Below are 20,962 nucleotides of genomic sequence, written 5' to 3' on the forward strand. Positions count from 1 at the left end.
CAATGGGGTTTTCGCAGCATGGCCAGCCTGGCGAGTTCTTCTGGAGCATATTTCCAGAACACGGCCTCACCCCGTAAACGCAGAGCATGGCACTTACAAGAATAGGAGAAACTTAAGGGAGATCTGAGCAACACTCCTCTTTCCTGAACCTGGGTTAGCCCTTCCCCGTCATTCCCTGGAAGGATTTTTGGCGGGTGGGCTTTCTGTTCGAGATTTCACCATCGGACAAGGGGTGACTGCTTACCCTTTCCTCTGGGAGCTTACCAGGTTCTTTCCCTCCTCGGTTACGGCCCGAGGTTTGGTTCAAGGAAGCTACAGGAAGATCAGGGGTACTTTCCTCCTCTCGAGCTCAGGCACCTTGGCCTTTCGTCGTCAAGTATCTAACTTACGGACAAGCTCGATGTTGTACCATCTGGACGCGCTGACTGAGGGCTTCCTTCGGGTGTCTCATCTGTGGAGGTCGACGACCTCAGACACCCTTCCATCCTTGAGAAGAGTTTGTTTGTGCCCAAGGACAGAGACTTAGACAGCTGCTGTGCGGAGGAAATCGACTTCCGGTTTCACTCCTCCAAGGCGCTTTCTTCCAGACTCTGTAGGGCTCCAGCGCCCTTTTCTTTCAACCACGTCGGCCTAAGTTATCGGCTACGACAACTGAGACAAGGTGTCCAATTGCAGTTTCCTCCTGTCAGGAACAGATGGCACGGGAGACTCCCCCGGGGGGGCATAGTCCTAAAAGGAGTTCACGAACTCTAGGATTGCAGGTTTTTCGCTGGGAGGATGCTTAAGGTTACTCATCCGAATGACAGCTTCCCGATGCCCATTCCCGCACAATCTCTGTGATCAGCCAAGGATATCGCGCCTGCCGTCTCTGTCAGCGATTTCAGTGTCTCTGAACCTCTATGCCATAGTGTCAGCAGAGTTGCCCGGTTGGGCAGAATGATCCATACCTTAGGCGAAGGTCTTCCTTAGGATCATCGACGGCTTCACCCCCGGCCCCCTCAGTCGATCCTTTCTTGTAAGGAAGGATCTGAGAGGGGATGTCCGTAGTCGACCTCTCAGCCCTGATCAAGTTTGTCGAACAAACTTCGGCCAGCGTAGACCAGCAGAATCGATCAGACTGGTAACGAGGCGACAGGACTCCTTAAACCCTGGATCAGAAGGACGGGTACTTTCAGTTTCCATTCCATCCATCTTCCAGGGTGCTCGTCGAATTCAGCCTAGACTACAAGTATTCCTGCTTATGATGCAGTGTGGCTATCCCGTCGTGGCATAGCAGGTTTGTTTCCCCAGAGAACTCTCCCTGCCTTCCTCTTGGCCGCTCAGGTGCAGGCCTCCGCCTCCTCTGCTGTTTGGAGGGCTGGTCAACTCCGGTAGGCTCGGGTTCGACCTTCTTCAGCGCCGGGACAAGCTTCCGGATGCTTACCATGAGTGTGGGCTCATGGTATTTTGCTTGGAGCCTTCTCTTCCTCTGCCTCAACATCTGGAGTATCTGGCCATGATATTGAGTCAACGGCCTTACCACGTTGGAAACCCCGCTTCTCGTCCGTCCAGCGAGGTTAAGCAACGTCGGTACTTGGATGGGTGACCACCTGGGGACGCCAGATTCTGTTACCACAACCTCCGAGCCTTCCTTTCGGTTGACTGTGGCAAGACTGAGGAGAGTCGCAGTACCTGTTCTCAGTCAAGCAGAGCTTTCAGCCCTACCTTGGAACGTTTCCTGGTTCTCCTTTCCTCATTGACCCGTCTATAGTCCGAACGGTCGCCTCAGGATAAGTTCCATGTGGGGTGATCCAAGTTCCGGTGGCTTCAGGCAATGTTTAACCGGACTTCCTGGCCCCTATGGGACCAGCGGAACTATTAGACCTGCAATGGGTGTTGACCTATGGAGCCTCTTGATGGTAGTGGATGTTCTCGTCCTTTCCCCACATTCTTGATGCGGTTCTCGGACTCGTCAAAGGAAAGGGGGGGGGGGGGCATATTCCGGTCCAGGCCTATGGTCAAGACCTGAAGGATACCTCTCCATCATTCAGGCAGGCTTAGGGGCTGTAGTCTGGCCCCTCTACAGATCCTACAGCTCCTGCCGAGTCGCCCCGTGCGCGTCGACTTCATGATTCTGGCGTATTCTAACCAGCAGGGGACGCATTTTCACACCTTCACATCTTGCAGTAGAGATACCGGGATGATTGAGATTCTCTCAGTACCACCATCGGCTCTCTCATTCCAGGCAGGGGAATGTTCTCTCAGACTATCCAAGCAGAGCCTCGTAGAGAGAGTGTACCTGGGGGTCTTTGACCTTGGGTAACCAGCAAGTACTGGTCTGGGGGACCTGATCGCGACAGCTTGGAACCTCAAGCTTCCGCTATTCTTCCCCCCAGTCTCAGACCCCGAGACTCTGGCAAGATGCATTCCGGTGATGGTGGGACAACTTCGACGCCTGCGTCTTCCCTCCTTTTTGTCTGTGGACAATGGGTCTCAACAAGACCAGGTTGTCTGTCAACCTTTCAATGGGAAAGCTCCACTGGGACTATGCGCGGAACGGTTTCTGGACCCTCTGCTTCCCCTGACGGAACTCCCGGGAGAGCTTCTCCCACGGCGCAGACTACTCAAGCAACCACACTGCGACATCTCTCCCGAACCGGGGCGTCGCTTCGGCTTCATGCCTGGAGACACTACGCCTCCTCCTCAAGAAGAGACAACCCGCTACAGTCGCGGTACGGAGGTCGCGTCATCTGCGATAGTCATCCACAGGGGTCTCCCAGGCAAAGTGAAGAGTCTAAGGTGGTTGGTGCCGTGGGAGATATACCTCTTCCCTTGAGGCCTCTTCGCCAGCAATAACGGTCTTATTGCCTTTCGGCGGGAGGAAACTCCTTTCTGCTCTCGGCAATGAAGCCTGTCGCTCAGCCTTTCCCTGACCTTCAGGCTTAAAGGAATAACTTTTTCCTGCCCGCTGGATCTATCCTCGCTCATGCGAAGCTACAATCGTCCCTGCCCTAGTCGGAGGAAGACCTCCAACTTGGAGCATGGCTCGGACTTTTAGTCCTTTAAGAGATCTTCTCAAGACCCTTTACGACAGGCCTCGGATTGTATTCCGCTTGGGTTTCCTGCTCACTCTGGCCACGGCCAGTGTGTAAGCAATCTTTTTGGTCTCTTACGACTCCCCCCTTTCTAAGGAAGAGGGGAAGGCAACATTCAGGCTCGCTCCTGAGTTGTTGACTAGACTCAGAATCTGGGGGTCCCGGCCCTTCGGTCCGATTCATTCAAGATTTTGAGTCTCCATTCTGTGTCTGATGTCCCAAGACCTTCTCTTTCTTGCCAGTAAAGGAATCGAGAGGTTAGCGCTGGGAACAGCTGCAGTTTGTCCTCAGTTGCAGCCGATTTGGGAGCACAAGGAGGACATGGGGGAGAGTCACCAGTATACCTCTTCAGCCCGGACTCAAGGACATTCATCTCGACCTGTCTCCAGACCCTCCCCCGTCACGTCGCCCTACAGCACGATGTTGGATACATCGCAACGTCCCTCGCCTTCGAGTAATACTACTCTGTGACGCAGGTGCTACAAGCTGGAGTCTGGAAGCGTCTATTGACCTTCGCAGCCCGCTTCCTGCAGGGCGTGACCCACAGGAGTCTCGATACGTTTTCTATCGCTCTGTGGTGGATACACAACAGCTGGTCTAACCTCAGGCTCCTTTTTGGACAGGTAGCAGAAGGTTGAGGGCATTGTTATCAGGTTTTAGTCTGCATGAACGAAAGAAGTATGTCTGGCCCTTACTTCTTTCTTTATCATCCCCTCTACGGGGAAGCGGCATCCTGGTCTCTGCATAGCTGACCTCGAACCTCTGCAGGTAAACCATGCTTCCTTGTGTTCCGAGTATTGAGTCAATACTGTCGCGTCCCCCATACCCTGACGAGGTGGTATTGGGAACGTCCTAACCCAGAGTTCCTTCTGGAACTCCAGGTCAACTGCCTAGGACGGGTCACACTTCTTCCTTCACACACAAGCTTACGTAGGCCACATGGTTCCTTGCGGAGCAAGGAACTTGTGAGGTGCAGGGACTCCCTTTCTCGAGTGCGACTCACTCGGATTCTGAGTCCCCGGGTAAAGCCAAAGCCAGTATGGCTGGGGACTTTCCACTCTACCTAAGGGGTAAGTCACCCTTTGTAAATAGCGTGGTTTGTATTTCGGTTACAGAACAAATGACAAATTCGAAGATAATTTGTATTTTTCCTAACCATACAAACCTTAGCTATTTACACATATTTGCCCACCAGCCCTGTCCCCCAAGACAAGTCCTACCTCTAAGTGAAAGTGAGTATTCACCTGTGTGTGAGGGGGAGGAGGGGTAGCTAGCTACCACTCCCCTACCCCCCTGCTAACTAGCGCGGGGGTAATACACCCTCGTTAAATTCTAATGGCTCGCCATTTCAGCTGCGCTAAAAGGTAACCCTTTGTAAATAGCTAAGGTTTGTATGGTTAGGAAAAATACAAATTATCTTAGAATTTGTCATATCAGGAACATAAGGAAACCCCAACCCTGTATCTGTCTGCTTTCTGAATAACGAGTGCTGTCTTATTGAGCATGAATTGACAATCATTAATAGAAACATTGCTTTTTATAGATTCTAGTAAGTATGGTTAATTTCTTTACATTTTTACTACTGAAACATGTATATCTTATTCAATGAACTGTTGCTGTAAGAATTTTCATGTGGCATATTCACAAATTTATCTAAGTTATCAAGTGGAATTTGAATTGTATCTCTATTATATCTATTATATTGACTAGCATTTACCAAAATTTTTTTCTTTCTTTATGTTTTTTTTGTAGTTCAGCTGAATGTATTTTTGTAATTTGCTCCAGGGTGACCCTGTAAAAAATCTTGTGAGGACATACTTGGGTGAAGATCCTGCAATGAAGCGTGTGGTATTAACTGCTTCATCTGTTACACAAGACGATCGTGGGTTACGACAGCTGATCGCTGCAGGATGCTACCATGCTGCTGTGAACTTAACAACACAACTTCTTACTGTTTATGGTCAAGGAGAAGGAAGAGCCGGCCATCCAAGCAAACATACAGCTCATTCCATTCAGGTAATACTCTTCATACCCAGAAACAGGTTTCGTTTCAAATTATTTTTAAAGATATTTAAAGGACCTTCTCTATGTTATTTATATGAACCTCCCCAGGTATTTATAATGATTACTGAAATTTAAAAAAAAGTTGTGGTTGTAGTTAGTCTGTGGTGTCATTGGATGCACAATATCTTCAGGTTGTGGGGTAACCTCTTTACTGTAATCATGATTTCTGAGGCTGCTATCGGAATACAAGGAGCATGTTTCCTAGGACTTACGCTCCTTTCATGTAGCCTCATCATCTGCACCGAAGGCCTGGTTTTTAACACACTATTGTACTCCTCTGTACGGGTGAACTTCCTGGCCTTTGACTTCTTCTTGCTCTCATCCTTCTTCCCAACTACTTGAGAAGCACTGGTCTCACTACTGTTTTAAATCTCATTGCTAGTGGTTAAACCAAAGCAGGGCAGTGGTGTCTGGGTAACCCTAGCGAGTACTTCTCTCCTAGGGTCGCTGTCATTAGCCAACTTCTGAACTGAGGACATGTACCTTGGGATGTTTGCTGCTCATACTGAGCAACATGGTGGCTAGCTGAGTCACAGTGTCAACACACGTTCAAGTGTCTCCAGCATTCATTGGGTGTGTGCCCTGGTCTCTCGTACAAAATGCAGTATTTCCTCTGGAACTGAGGAGACCTCTCCGGTGTACATGATGGTGGCAAGCGTAGGTGGAATAGGTCGAGGAGGCGTGTGAGAATGGGCATGCATAGGAACAATTATACACTTAGGAACAGCCATGGCAACCCTACCAGCATACCGGCCATGCCACGACCTACCCAAATGACTAATGGCCAGATGATTATCTGGCTTCTGGTTCCTCTGCCAAGTAGCCTCATCCAGGACACCCAGCAGGTGCATGAAATCCTGCCAAGTGGCTTGATGACCGGCAGAGATATTGATGGTTACCAGGAAATTCTCTATCCAATTTTTTACCTCACTGTTTTGAGGAGCTTCTGCCTCTGCTCCTGGTCTAAACTAGGATGAGTTTAGGTAAACTAGTACAGGGTTGCTAATCGTACAGCGTAAATCTTCAGCAGTGAGCTTTCCTTTCAGGTGGTGTTGCTGAAATGGGCTCTTCTTTCAGTGCCCAGTCCCTCTTGGGCTCTTTGATACCAATTAAGGAGGAAAGACTATCTTCTTGTAGGAGTTCTCAGATGCCCCATAGTCTAAAGAAACCTTTTTAATCTCCCCAGCCAGGAACCTTCCCAGTTCAGCGGGCCACCAACCGGAGCTTTCCTCAGCATATATGTTGATGCAGTATGTGTCAAAATCTTTCAAGAAACAGAAGCTGTGGCCAGTTTCTAACTGGGAGATCCTAGGCTTGCGACTCCTCCCCGAGTCGATGGCATTGGCAAAGTCAGACAGATGGTTTCTGACAGTAAGTTTCTGTCTTCTTCAGCAGAGGTACTGTCAGCTATGCTGGCCCTAGAGCAGGAGTTATCGTGATTGCCAGAGGAATCACTGCTAGAATCCTCTGGACGACTCCTGTGTTATTGGCCATACCAGTGGATCTGGTCTCCTCTTGGCCTTGCCCTTGAATCTCTGCTTTTATTCGAATGGTCTCTGTCTTGGCAGCTTCCGAATCAGCAGTAGCTACAGGGACCACTTCCTGTCTGCTATGCTTAATCTTGTCAGCTAGGAACTGATTCCCTACTTTGCTGGTATGGGTCTTAAGTGGGCTAAAGGGGTTATTAGCTGGTTTCGGGGGGGAAGTGGTCCAAACAAGATAGGAGATTCCTAGAGAATCTCCTAAAGTTGCTACAAGTTGAGTTGCAGTCTTGAACCTTGGAGGTTGCTGGAGTCTGCCAGTCACTTGACCCCCTCCAGTCACTGGCAGTGATAGACCATTGACATTCGGCCAAGCTGGTGCAGTGGAGGGAGTACTGGTTGTTACTGTTGTCGTGACCTGAGTGGCCACAGGACATGATAGCGATGACTCGATGGTTTCCCATATCGGCAGTTAAAGTGTCAAGGATTTAACCTCAACAATTGAATTACCTAGAAGGAACCTGAGACTTAATATCTCTCTTAAGGTTGCTCTTGGTCGTGCGACCCTTGGCAAACGACAATGCCAAGTCACCAAAAGGTTTGGACTTACTGAGTCTGGGCACCAATTATGTTATGGTTATGATATGAAAGAAAATTCTGCCTTAGAGAGGGAAGAGGCCGTCTTTGTCCATGATATGTTAGTACATTTACGAACAGTATGTATGAAATTAAAATGCGGAAAATACAGCAATTAATAAGTGTGGGATAGACATCTACCAATTATATCCTTCCCACGAGCTAATTCCCCTAAATAACTCTTTGATGTGTGTTAATTATTGGTTCAAGGCACAAAAATACTCCACACCTCTTGCTTAACCTAACTGGGGTTAGTGGCTAAATGTTAGCCTACTAGGTATATAGCAGAGGCTAATTACTGCAGTTTTGCTTCACACTGGTATCAAATCCGTCTCTCAAATGTAAAGCAAGGTCGCTCTCAATCATGTTGACAGTCTGTGATGTACAAAAATCTTGAAACAGTAGAAACAATGAAGTAACAAAATACTTTACCCTAAACACACTGACTCGCTAACCAAATCTTAGGCAGTAAAGGTGAATACACTGATTATTGTAAAAGATTTAGCCTGAAAACATACCCGGAAGATCAAGGCTTAGATTAAGCTAATAAATTATATGGCAGCATGATAATTTTTTTAAGAAATAAAGAAGTAATGATATACTAAACCTAAACACTTCTCCAATTTACATGAAAGGAGTCTGAAGTTGCCCACTACTGGTACCCTATGTTGAAAAATGTAAACAATTCTAGGGTACTATTGTCTAAATCTAAGAACTATGATTTAGACACAGTAGAAAATATGTAAAATTTTTAATACTCAAAAGAAGTAAAAGAGATGACAAACTTTTAAAGCATAACCTTTCCCATGCTGTCAAGAAAAAACAAACCAAGCCTAGTTCCTAGGAATGGGTAGTAGCCGCTCCCAAAAGGGGAGGCAACATACTGTATACTTGATCATGGATAGATCACCCAATTCACAGATGTGACTCCAAGAAGATGCAAGTGTACTGCGTTGGCCACATCCCGGTAAACTATCTCGGCTGATAGGCTAAATCATCTGAGGGTAGCTGTGTTATTGACGTACAGTGAAATAGAGGCTGTCACCTCTAAGTACGCAAAGTCTGGAGCAGAAGATTCAATGTATGATCTATTAAGACACTGGAAGAGAAGGTGTGACATAAAACTGGTATGGTGCTGAAAGAGCTTGCCTGACACATAGTAGGGCAATAGTTGCCATCTTGGAATAGGACTGGAGATCCAATTATGTAATTTCTCCTTGACAATCAGGAGCCAAAACAATCTGATCTAGCCTACGGCATTAATAGGGACACTGACAATAACAAGGTTGGTGTAACCTTGCTTGGTAGGGATTTCTGAGGTCTCCAGTTACATCCGGGTCGTTATGATGTTACTGCAGGTATATGGGTTGGGTGGGAGGTGTTAACTTAGTAAACTTAATGATTCATTTGATTATTTGGGGTTGTAGTTATGGAAGAGATTTTAGTGGTTTTGATGATGTAAACGACTTTTGCCTCCTGTCCATTATACCTCATTTAATCCCAGGATATTCAAATTCATTCTTTTCATCTCTCTCTACTTCCTCAACTTCAGTGGATTTGTGATAGAGGCAGGACAGGTTAGTCGGAGGGGCAACTGTGATCGCTGTTGTGGTCTGTGGACTGTGGCCAGGCATAGAAAAAAAAGCATCATAATGAATTTATACAGTCTGGAATGTAAAACAACCTCTGGTAGGAAGTGTATTTAGAAAAGATTTAAAAAAAAAAAAAATTCATACCAAAATAAAAAAAAGTAGGCTGACAAATGCATGAATTTATGAAACTACAATTTCAATATCAAAATTTGTATTGTAAAGGAAAAAGAAAACTAGTGTTCCCCTACGCTTCAGTCCTACATTAACTGGACTAAAATAATTATTTGAGGAAAATAAACCGTTCACATGTTTGACACACTCATATCAATACAAATCATCAGGAACAGGTTACAGACGCTCCCCAACTTACGAATGAGTTACGTTCCGAACGATCGTTCGTAAGGTGAATTAGTTCGTAAGTTGCTTCAGTGCTATATTTTGTATTATAATTTATGTTTAAGGCCTATATAAGTATATTGAAGGTTTATATAAGTATGTTTAAGGCTTGTATAAGTAACCTGTATTGGTTTGTACTGAAAAAAACATTTAATAAAATGGAGAGAATACGTGCAGTACTGTACTACGTATGTTAGAGAGAGAGAGAGAGAGAGAGAGAGAGAGAGAGAGAGAGAGAGAGAGAGAGAGAGAGAGAGAGAGAGAGACACAGTATGTACATGTACGTAATAAGATAAATAAAATGAAGTTTAACTTACTTTTGGAAGATGTACTCGATGCTTAAGGAGATGATGGAGGAGGAGGAGGAGGAAGAGGAGGATTTTATATCATGAGAGGGTCTTCGTCGTCGCTGGAATGGGCTTCAAAAGTTACTTCCTCCTCCGTAACTTCAATGTAGGAAGAAGTTGAGGGTCGAGGAGAAGATGAGGGTTGATGAGTATCTTCCTTGGAGGATTTACTAGAAACTGGCCGAAAGAAGCGATCTAACGACGATTGCACAGTTTTCTTCTTTTTTTCATCATAAATGATGCGGTAGCACTGTATGGCATCATTCAATTGATTTGCAACCTTTGTGCAACGTTCAATATTTGGGTCTTGCTGCTCGAAGAGTGCGATGGCTTTATCTATGAGGGAAAACCCCTCGGCCAAGAGTTTCGTCTCGAATTTCTTCATGGGGACAGGCGTTTCTTCCTCCTCCTCCTCCTCGACACGTTGCTGAGCCTCCAACACCATGAGGTCTTGGTTACTCAATTCCTCCCCATGGGACTCAAGCAATTCCTCGAAGTCCTCCTCCTGCAGGTCAAGCTCGAGTTTGTCACTTAGGCCGACAAGAGTGCTGAGAATTTCTTTATCGATGCCCTCCTGATCAAAGCCACGGAAGTCGTTGACGAACTGAGGGCATAGAGGCCTCCACACAGCGTTGAGGTTGACCTCGGTAACCTCACGCCATGATGCATCAATGTTTTTTACGCAGTTAAAGATGTTATACGACTTCCAGTAGCTCCGTAAGGTCATCTCGGGGTCAGAATCCACTGCTTTCAAGGCCATCCTGTACGTCCATCGGGTGTAATATTTCTTGAAATTGGCGATAACGGCCTGGTCCATCGGCTGCAGAAGTGAAGTTGTATTTGGCGGCAGGTACACAACTTTGACATCAGATGAAAATCATCCAAGTGCGGGGGGTGGCCAGGGGCATTGTCCAGCACCAGCAGGATCTTTAATGGAATTCCATTTTCCCGGCAATACAACTTCACTTCTGGGATGAAATGGTGGAAGAACCAGTCCTCAAATACAGCAAATGTCACCCATGCCTTCAGGTTTGACATCCATATAACGGGGAGAGAGCTTTTCGTCACGTTCTTCAGGGCTCGAGGGTTAGCTGCCCGGTAAACTAGCAGCGGCTTCAGCTTGTAGCACCCTTCAGCATTCGCCCCAAGCATTAAGGTTAGGCGGTCTTTAGCCGCTTTATATCCGAGCATCGTCTTCTCCTCACGGCTAATGTAGGTCTTCTCTGGTATTTTCTTCCAAAAAAGACCCGTTTCGTCGACATTGAAGATCTGCTTAGCCGAATAGCCACCCTCCTCAATGCTCTCCTTCAACACTTGGGGGAATCGCTCGGCAGCCTCTTTGTCCGCAGATGCTGCCTCTCCGGACACGGACACATGGAGATTAGCCCTCTTCTTGAAACGGGAAAACCACCCGTGGCTGGCAGAAAACGTTTCTTCGGCAGCGCTTTCCCCAGCCTTAGCCTTGACATCCTCAAAGATAGATTTGGCCTTCTCCTGAATGAGCATAAGGCTCAGAGGAATACGCCGCTGCTGCTGATCCTCGAGCCAAATGGTGAGAAGTTTCTCCATCTCTTCTATGATTTTCCCTCTTTTTTTGCTAATGATCGTCGATTGCATCGGCTCTGCACCTTTCACGTGTTCCATTATACGATCTTTCTGTTTATAAATGGTACTGACGGTCGAACGATTCAAGTTGTATGCCCGTGCAACGCTCACCATTTTCTCACCCGTATCAAGCTTCTTTATTATTGCCACTTTCGTTTCAAATGAAATGGCTTGCCTCTTCTTTGCACTACCACTCTCACTAGAAGCCTTTCGCTTTTCACCAACCATATTGAATAATGGATGCACGAGATATTTAATGATGAAAATGAAAAAAGTTCTTTGCGCACTGGAGATACGTTCACGCACTTATGCACTGCAACGAACTGGGCAGAGGAAGGTGGATGCTGGGTGAGCTCTCACAGCGCCAAGCGTCGGTATTAGCGGCAGAAAGAAGCACTACTTGGAAAAAGGCGCGCAATACAAAATCTAACTTACAGCATCTCTTTCCGAACATTTTTCGACATACGCGCAGACATGTTCGTATGTACCGTTGTTCGTAACTCGAATGTTCGTAATTAGGGGAGCGACTGAACTCAGTTAGCCACAGATTTAGTGAAAAATCACTCACAAAGGTGTGCAGCATAGAATTGTCCTCTTCCCCCTACAAACTTACTGAAAGAATAAACAGAATCTCCACAAGTATCATTCCATCATAGTCAGGCCAATTCACAATAATATTCAGTCCCATCAAATTTACTCACTCTTGGGAGTTTCTCTCAATATGAAAATTCAATTGCATGCATAATACATTGAGGCTTTCAAAGGCAATTGTACTTTTATCTTTTTGTTTTTAGTATACTGAACAACACAGACGTTCGACTGAAGCTAACTCACTCTAAGATTTGCACATTACAAACTATACTCACATATGCAAAGTATAGGGGTCTTGGTTGTGTTTACTTGTGTTTTATAAAGTGCAGCTTGAATGGTATTTGGGAAGTAGTGACTGAAGATAGGAACTAAAGCTAATTTGTGTTTGTTGGGTCTCAAATTTCACATTCAGTTTCCTTGGTTACCTCTGTGAAATCTACTTTGTGTTTGTTGGGTCTCAAATTTCACATTGAAATCTACTACACAGTCTTGTTTTTTAGGTATCTAGTAGTTTTCCATTTAGAGCCTTGCCCAGCTTCTCAACAACCTGGTCATCCATGTATGTTCATATGTTAGAGTGAATGGATTTAATGCACCTTTCATGTTATCGGTGAAATATTTCTGCAGATACGACACTTTAGGATAATCACGAAGACAAACTCACTAGTGTGATAAACATTCTACAATATTGTTCTTCTACACGTTAGTAATTACTCTAAATTTAAGTTTAGCATTTGGCACTGTTCTAACTACAGTGGTGCACCATGGAATTCATAAAACCTGATCCCTGCTGGGTACAGGGCGCTGTTACTCCGTAGAAACAAAGAAAGAGGGTCATGAAACAAGGGATAAAGAGCTCACAATATTAACAAGAAATACTTTAATAGTAAGAAAATGTAAAATAACAATAAAAATTTAAATAATTTGTATTTTCCTAGTTATACTTTTTTTCTTTTTATATCGCAACAACAACAATGATGATATAGGGAATGATAGTAGGGCTGATGAGTTAACAGTAGTAATTTTAATGTGGTGTATAGAGATTTAAATGTCTTGAACAGAAACAGGGGAAACATAAATAATAGAAGTAGGATTAAGGTGGGCATATAGATTGTAAAGACAATGAGACAAAATGGCAAATTTAAGGAAGTGGAAAGAGAAATGAAAAGAATGAATTTGAATATCCTGAGCTTAAATGAGGTACGATGGATGGAAGTTGGAAAGGTAGTCAAGTGATGGTCTCATCTTTTTTTACTCTGGAGAAGGGTTTGAGAAAGGAGTGGGTGATATGGTGAGTAAAGCAATGTCAAGTTGTGTTTTGGGGTACTTGGCAGTGTCTGACAGGTTAATGATATTAAAAATAAAGAGCCATCCACTTAATGTAAATGTCATCTAAGTTTATGCACCTATACAAGGAATGACAGAGGAGGTGAATGAATTTTATAATTAAATAGTAGAAGCACAAAAACAATGCAAACTAGAGGGGCACTCAGTAGAGTGCAAACCTCAGCCATGGCAGCTTATTTCTTGACCTTGACCTTGACCTTGACCTTGACCTTGACCTTTGACCTTAACATGTATTAATTGGCATGGATTTTCATACACTCAAATATGAATTAAGTTTGAAGACTGAGACAACGATGTACTGTATAAACTTATGGCTGATTACGTGAATTGGACATTTTGCTTGACGTAATCGGCCATAGGTTTGTACAGTACATTATTGTTGCAGTCTTCAAACTTAATTCATATTTGAGTGTATGAAAATCCATGGCAATTAATACATGTTGACCTTCTAAAATTTAATTATTTCCAGTTTCCTGTGTAACAGTTAATCCCTGCAAGTTTCATTACTCAGGATTAAAATTGGGTCCAGAAAGCTGTTCATGAACAAACACACACATACACACAAACAGGAGGTAAATCATAACCTCCTTCCAACTTTGTTGGTGGAGGTAATTACCAAAAATCACTGTGAAATTAGGAGACTTTAATGTGAAGGTAGGGAGGGGACAATTCAAAGATCAAGTTGAACCATTTGGATTGGAAGATCACAATTCCAGGGGAGAGAGGCTGATTTCATGATGTTATGCTATCAACCTTATATTAACAAATACATGGTTCAAGTAACACCATAGACATCTATGGACATCGAAAAGTCTTGGAGGAAGAAGTGAAAATTAGATAAACTTTGTTATAAATGAACAGTTCAGAAATGCAGTGCTGGATGTCAGGATTTACCCAGGGTTGGATTGCTATAGTGATCTTGTTCCTGTGATAGCAGACATTGTTTTGAAAGTCAAGAAGAGAAGACAAAAGAGAACTAAAACTACTTTCAACAAATCAAAGACAATACAGGGAAGACAGGAATGTTGCTTAGATTTCTGTGAACATTTGCCCGCTTTGGTAGGGCGCGTCCGCAACAGATGACGCTGTGCTTGTCGTCTGCTACTTGCTTTCTCAAGTCAGTGTTGTCAGAGGGAAAAATTTCAACAGCATTCTTTTCTTTATGATGGGTGTTTTTTTTATCAGGTATGATACAAATATATGCTACACTTTGATTGAAGGAAAAATTAACATTGAAAAAACATACTCATGGTTTTATATTTTCATTTAAGCTCATGATTATGTTGTATTTCCATCCTTCTCAGGGGAATTTAGGATCTATTAGGTGGGTAACGCTAACTCGAGTCTTCAAAACAATTGTAGCAATGTCGTTGCAATAAGTAAAACAAGAAGTATATGTGGAATATATGCCCTTCAAGCATAAACTATCCTTTAATGGTGCATTTTTCCTCTTATTTTTTGATGCTAAGATAAAGTAAGGTTGTATATTGGAGGTATATACAGTATGATTATAACTTGCAGAACATTGTGTACTTTATCAAAATCCAAGATTATACATTGAAATGGGTCCTAATAGAGGCTAAGGTCACTTTAAGAGGCCCTTATTTTACTAATGTAAGCACAAACTCGTACCTCTAGAAACAAAAATCCCATTGAATTAAAAAAAAATAGAGCATCTTTTTTGGCCATATCTCTAAACAATATGGTATGAGAAAAATGTGACTTGACAAGCCTAAGACCATATTAGACCATCCACCACTAATCTTCTCCCCCCCTAGTTTAGTCTTAGGCACAGTTCCTATTTCGGATGCATGTCTTTCAGATATTTTTTAAGATATATTTGTATTATATAAGCAATGAAATACACAGCCTAACCTTGACTTACATTTTGTAAATGAACAACAACAAGCTATATAATTATGAAAAAGAATGTAGGTAGTCTAATGATCAATACGATTTAATACAAAAATATGGGAAATCACTAGCTGAACAATAATAGACCACTTATTGGATAACTTTTATTGTAACATATGAAACTTATGAAATTAGTAGGGCACATCGGCAATAGATAGCACTGCTCAGGCGCACAACTTTTTTATAGGGCTTTCCTGTCTTCTATTTATTATCTTTGAACAAATTAACAGCTTAAAGAGGCATATATCATTGAAGTGGCAAATAGATATGAAGTGTTAAACAGTGAGGAACCACTGGAGGGAGAGGAGGTGACTGACAGCGACTGGAGGAATATACAACTAGCTCCCACTGAATCAATGAAGGAAATTCAGCCCAAGCAAGAGAAAAAGGGGAAACAGAGATGGATGGTTAACAGGATCTTGGATATGATAGTAGAGAGGAGAGTGCATAAAGAAAGGAGCCCACAAAGGTATGAAAAGCTGAACCTAGAAATTAGACAGGCATGTGATGCAGCAAAGGAGGATTGGATTAATGATCTGTGTAGGGAGATAGAGGAACTAGATAGACATCATGAAATTGAAAGCATGCACAAAGATAAAAGAAGTGGGGAGAAGGAAGAGAACAGAAAGAGGAAATGTGATTGAAAATGGGGAGGGAGTAATTGTGGAGATTGAAGATGTCTTGTTGAAATGTTGGGAGAAGTATGTAAAGGACCTTTTCTGGGCTCCGACCTGTGCCGCGCAGTGAAATACTCCTAGAGCACTTATTTCTAAGGAATATAACTGCTATATATTACCAGAGAAAAAAAGCATAGGAATGCCAGGTTGAACCCAGCTCGCTCACCTATATAAGGTGTCGGTATAAAATACTGGGGCGTGATAATTCACAACCAGAGGTCTCGCACTATTTAGATATCTCCTCTTCAAAATCCCCGCCACAGCGAGGTGCCGTTCAACACTACTACCACTAACCCAACCCACGCCAGTGACGTCACTCCTTTATAGCACTTGTTGTTATTAAGTCCAACATGTTTTTTTCTCGTGTTTTTCCTTGGATTTATCATTATTTTATAATTGATGGCCGATTCCCATGATACCCCATCGAAGTTAAGTACTTTATCCATGTATGTTAGCGAGATTGGGCAGTGTCACCTCTGTTTTTATTAATGGAGAGTGTTTATATATGAACGGCGTCCCCGTTCTTACCGTTCATGGTTCGGCTCTGCCCTTTTTCTCGTTAGTTCGTCAGTCATTAATATTTGTTCGAACTTTTAGGAGTTTTTTCCTTACATTTATATAGTACACCGTCTTTATGCTTTCATCTAGCATTAATTTTATGTTATCCTATGATATCAGTGTTAGCGTTTCATCAAGGAGTAGGTTATGTTGGTATGCCTGCATTCGTGCATGTTGGTGGGTTGCGTCACCTTTGAGATTGTTTCGCTAGTTCTAGGAAGACGACCATCTCACTTATTATTATTAAACATTTTAGTTTTATTTCGTACGCTCCACCTAGTTTTACATTTGGTTCGAGTGGGACTCGCGTATTTTGTTGTTTTTACTGTTCGATCTACCGCTTCAGTAACTAGGTTGGTACCCCTGCTTTCCATCTGCTGATGGCGTCATGCTCCTCCCTTACCACTTGCCCGAGTCCCTCTCTCGCCATATTATTTCTGAATGCCGAGGACCTTTTTGACGACAATAGGGGTGAGAGACCAAGAATTCACATTCACATGAATGGCTCAGACTTACTAGATGAGAAAATAATTAGTGTTATTAGAAATTTCAAAAAGGGAAATGCCCAGGTAATGGCAATGTGACAATTGAAATGAGATTAGCAAGTGGGGATTTTGGAATAATAAAAATTGTAGAGTTATCTAGGACTATCAGGTTGCTGAGTCAAATTACAAAAATTATGCTGAAAGTAATTTTAAACTGAATGAAACAAAGGTTGAAACCAGAAATTTCAGAATATTAAGGGATTTTGACGAAGGAAAAATCTATTTCTGGGCGAGAGACCCGTGTCGCCCAGTGAAATGCTCCTTTAGCACTATTTCTAAGGTATATAACTGCTATATATTACCAGAGAAAAAATTGCATGGGAATGCCAGGTTGAACCCAGCTCGCTCACCTGTATAAGGTGTCGATATAATACTGGGGCGCGATAAATCACAACCAGAGGCCTCGCACCATTTAGATGTCTCCTGTCAAAATCCCCGAACAGCGAGGCGCCGTTCAACCTCGTACTACTACTAACCAACCCACGCCAGTGGCGTCACTCCTTATAGCACCCCAGATTGGGGCCCAATTAGGGAGGGACGGGCGGGTTCACTGGGCGACACGGGTCTCTCGCCCAGAAATAGATTTTTCCTTCTTCAAAATCCCTTTTCTGGGCTCCGACCCGTGTCGGCCAGTGAAATCGTACCAGAGAATGGGGACCCAATAAGGCTAACTACCTGGAGGGAATAACACAAAATTAATATAGCTGATGAATTTTAATATAAAAAAAGAGGGACATGGAAACCCGTAAACAGACCAACACATAAAAGACAGAGACAATTAGACATGATACATAAACAAAATGAAACCCGAAGGGAAAGTCAACAGGTATGAATAATATTAATACAGGTTGGTAAGCAAAATGCAGTAAAGCATGCAATCATAGATATAAATAACATAACAAAGGAAGATCAGCTCTGGGATTTCAAAAACAAGTGAAATCAAAATAATTCGAGAAATCGATCAATTGAATAATAAATAATACATCATGGTAAAACAGGTAGGAACAACAGGTAAGCCAGGCAGGAGGGAAAGAGGACAGAGCAAGACTTTGTGATTAGGACTCAGTACCCTCGGGAGGAACTACATTCCCCGCAGCTACTGTGGCAAATCTAAGAGCTTCTAAAGGTTTTAGGTAGTGGTGCTTGAAAACTTTAGGAGACTTCCAACCGGTATATTTTGAGAGCTCATCAAATTTCATATGGTGGAAAAAATTAATTGAGGTAGCCACAGCTCGAATATCATGGACATGTGGGAATGATTGAGGATTAGCTTGTTTAATGAAATAAAGAATTTGTCGCCTGATTCCTTTAAGGGTAATAGTTCCTCCGTACTCTCTAATAAATAAGGGCCCTGTGGTTGTAGTGGAAGTTCTACTTAAGTAGGATTTCAGGGTGGTAACTGGACACAGGGATGGATCCCTAGGAAGTGGAACAATCTTCCAGGGGGACCACCTGTTCTGGGGATCCTCATTTTTAGCCAGGAACACTTTGTTAGGGGAGAGAAGGACCTCACCGGAAGGGAGAAACTCTGTGACCTGGGTCTCTAGATAAAGCTGACAATTCCGAGATTCTGGAGCCAGAGGCGAGGCTCAAAAGGAAAAGTGACTTTCTTAATAATGCCATATAGTTACAGGATTCATTTGGAGTGTCAGAGGCCAGCTTAAGAACATCGTTTAAAAACCAGGAAACTGCGCTAGGGCGAGTGGAAGGTTTTAGCTTGGCACAAGCTTTCGGGATGGATGAGAAATATGAATCCGTTAAATCAATGCCAAAACCAATATGGAAGATCTTTTTCAAGGCTGACTTAATTGTAGTAATGGTACTGGCTGCCAGACCTGATTCGAAGAGGGTCCGGAAGAATATCACAGTTAGGTTCATTGTCATTTTCTCAACCTGGGAATCTCTCAAGAACTTAGCTAATTTCTTGACAGCTGAGTCATATTGTCGGAGAGTAGATTCCCTTTTGTCGGATTCCAGGAAAATAGTATTCGAAGGATCGATGCTCGCACCTCGCTGGGCTGCGAACTAAATGAAGTCCATAAAGTTAGGGCATTCAGAATCCTTGAGGAAGCGAACACATTGCGAGTTTGTACTGTCTGTGTGAGCACTGGATTGGGAATCCGCCGGGGGCTGAGACCTAGCTCTAGCAACAAGGGGAACCAATTGCTCTTGGGCCAGTTGGGGGCTACGAGAGCCACTCGACCTTTGAAGGATCTGAGTTTGTGCAGAACTTTCAGCAGGAGATTCACCGGAGGAAACAGATAAATCGTCTTCCAGGTATTTCAATCTAGAATCATAGAGTCCGTGGCATAAGCCTAAGGGTCCAGGTTGGGGGCTACGTAACAATCTAGTTTGCGATTGAATTCCGTCGTAAACAGATCCACCTGGAGACTCGGGACTTGAGATCGTATCCACTGGAAGGATCGATGGTCTAGTGACCATTCCGACTCTAGCGGAGCCGTCCGGGAAAGGGAGTCCGCTACCACATTCCGGACTCCTGCTAGATGGACTGCTGACAGGTGCCACTTGTGCATTGCCGCCATGGAGAAAATCTGCAACATGATGTCGTTTATTTGGGCTGATCTGGAGCCTCCTCTGTTGAGGCAGTGAACTATGACTGCACTGTCGAGAACCAGTCTGATATGGAGATTCCTGGCTGGATTGAGACGTTTTAAAGTGAGGAAGACTGCCATGGCCTCGAGGACGTTGATGTGCATGTGTCGGAAGACTGATGACCATAACCCTTGGACTTTCTTGTGTTCGGAGTAACCTCCCTACCCTGTTAAGGAGGCGTCTGTGTGGACGACGAGTCCCGGGACCGGATGTTGTAAGGGAACCGACTTGGAGAGATTCTTGACCTTCGTCCAAGGCTGTAGACTTTTCTTCAGGAGTGGGGGAAGGCGGGCACGTCTTTCGCGGCGTTTTGCGGTTGCTCTGGATCTCCACACTCTGTTTATGTCCTTGAGTTTGGACCGTAGGACGATGTCTGTCACGGAGGCGAACTGCAAGGAACCTAGGATCCTCTCTTGGTTCCTTCTGGAGGTCAACTTCTCCCTGAGAAATTGCCTCGTCTTCCTCGCAATCTCCTTTCTTTTGGCTTTGGGGAGGCACAGCGTATGGGAGCATAGGTCCCATTGTAGACCCAGCCTTTGAAACTTGGTCTGCGGGACCAGGCGGGATTTTCCGAAGTTGACTTTGAATCCCAGTTGACGAAGGAAGGTGAGGACTTTGTTCGTTACTACGCGGCAATTCTGGGCATTGTCTGACCAGATTTGCCAATCGTCTAGATAGGCCACTACCTGTATTCCCTGAGTGCGAAGCTCTTGAATGACTGGCTCTGCTAGTTTGGTGAAGATTCTGGGTGCCACGTTGAGTCCGAACGGCATCACTTTGAATGCGTAGGCTTGTATGCCTAGCTTGAAGCCCAGAAAAGGACGAAAATGCTTTGCTATTGGAACGTGATAGTAGGCATCGGTAAGATCGATGGAGGTGGTGACGGCCCCACGGGGAAGTAAGGTCCGCACCTGCGAGACGGTAAGCATACGGAATTTGTCGCAACGAATGAAGGAATTTAAACGAGACAGGTCCAGCATTACCCTTCGTTTGTCTGAGCCTTTCTTTGGCACGCTGAACAAGCGCCCTTGAAATCTTAAGCGACGTATGCTTTAGATCGCATTCTTTTGTAGCAGATCTGTCGTGAAGGAACATAGTTCTTCTGTTGGCAATTGGTAAAAGCTGTACGGTGGAGGAGGTCCCTGTATCCAGCTCCACCCTAGTCCTTTGGAGATAATGCTGGAAGCCCAATCGCTGAACTTCCAACGGTCTCGAAAAAGGTACAGTCTCCCTCCTACCTGCGTTGACTCATTGGGTGGAGGATGATTTGCCTCCTCTGCTTCCACGAGTAGACTTTTCCCGGTGGTAACCCCTTCCGCTACCTCGGGCGCAAAAGGCACCCCTGGCACCTCTGTGACGCTGGTAGCCACGGAAGGAGGTCTGAGCCTCATAAATGGGATTAAAGGCGGGGGAGAAGGACGTGGAGGCGATTTGAGACTGAGGGACCAGGACATATGGCTCTTGCTGCTGGCCCTTTGATGTAGAAGGCTGGGGGCCTTGGGGAGCCGTTGGAACCCTGAAT

General features: G+C 44.3%; 2 protein-coding genes across 3 annotated transcripts in view; one reads left to right on the forward strand and one right to left on the reverse strand.

Annotated features, from left to right (window-relative positions):
* The window catches only part of LOC137641561 (protein CASP-like), a 122,244-nt gene that overhangs the window by 50,617 nt on the left and 50,665 nt on the right, over positions 1 to 20,962 (forward strand). For both annotated transcript variants that reach the window (XM_068374245.1, XM_068374244.1), the window contains exon 3: positions 4,860 to 5,090. In XM_068374245.1, coding sequence (XP_068230346.1) covers positions 4,860 to 5,090 — 231 coding nt within the window. The remainder of the gene's footprint in view (positions 1 to 4,859; positions 5,091 to 20,962) is intronic.
* Positions 10,341 to 12,361, reverse strand: LOC137640401 (tigger transposable element-derived protein 1-like). The gene has a single exon (XM_068372962.1). The coding sequence runs from the start codon at positions 11,421 to 11,423 to the stop codon at positions 10,341 to 10,343; it is 1,083 nt and encodes a 360-aa protein (XP_068229063.1). The 5' UTR covers positions 11,424 to 12,361.

This window comes from Palaemon carinicauda, chromosome 5 (assembly GCF_036898095.1).
Source record: "Palaemon carinicauda isolate YSFRI2023 chromosome 5, ASM3689809v2, whole genome shotgun sequence".
Classification (NCBI taxonomy): Eukaryota; Metazoa; Arthropoda; class Malacostraca; order Decapoda; family Palaemonidae; genus Palaemon; species Palaemon carinicauda.

What these genes read in the sequence shown, in the direction of transcription:
- LOC137640401 (XM_068372962.1), bottom strand. Translation starts at nt 11,423, where the DNA reads ATGGTTGGTGAAAAGCGAAAGGCTTCTAGTGAGAGTGGTAGTGCAAAG.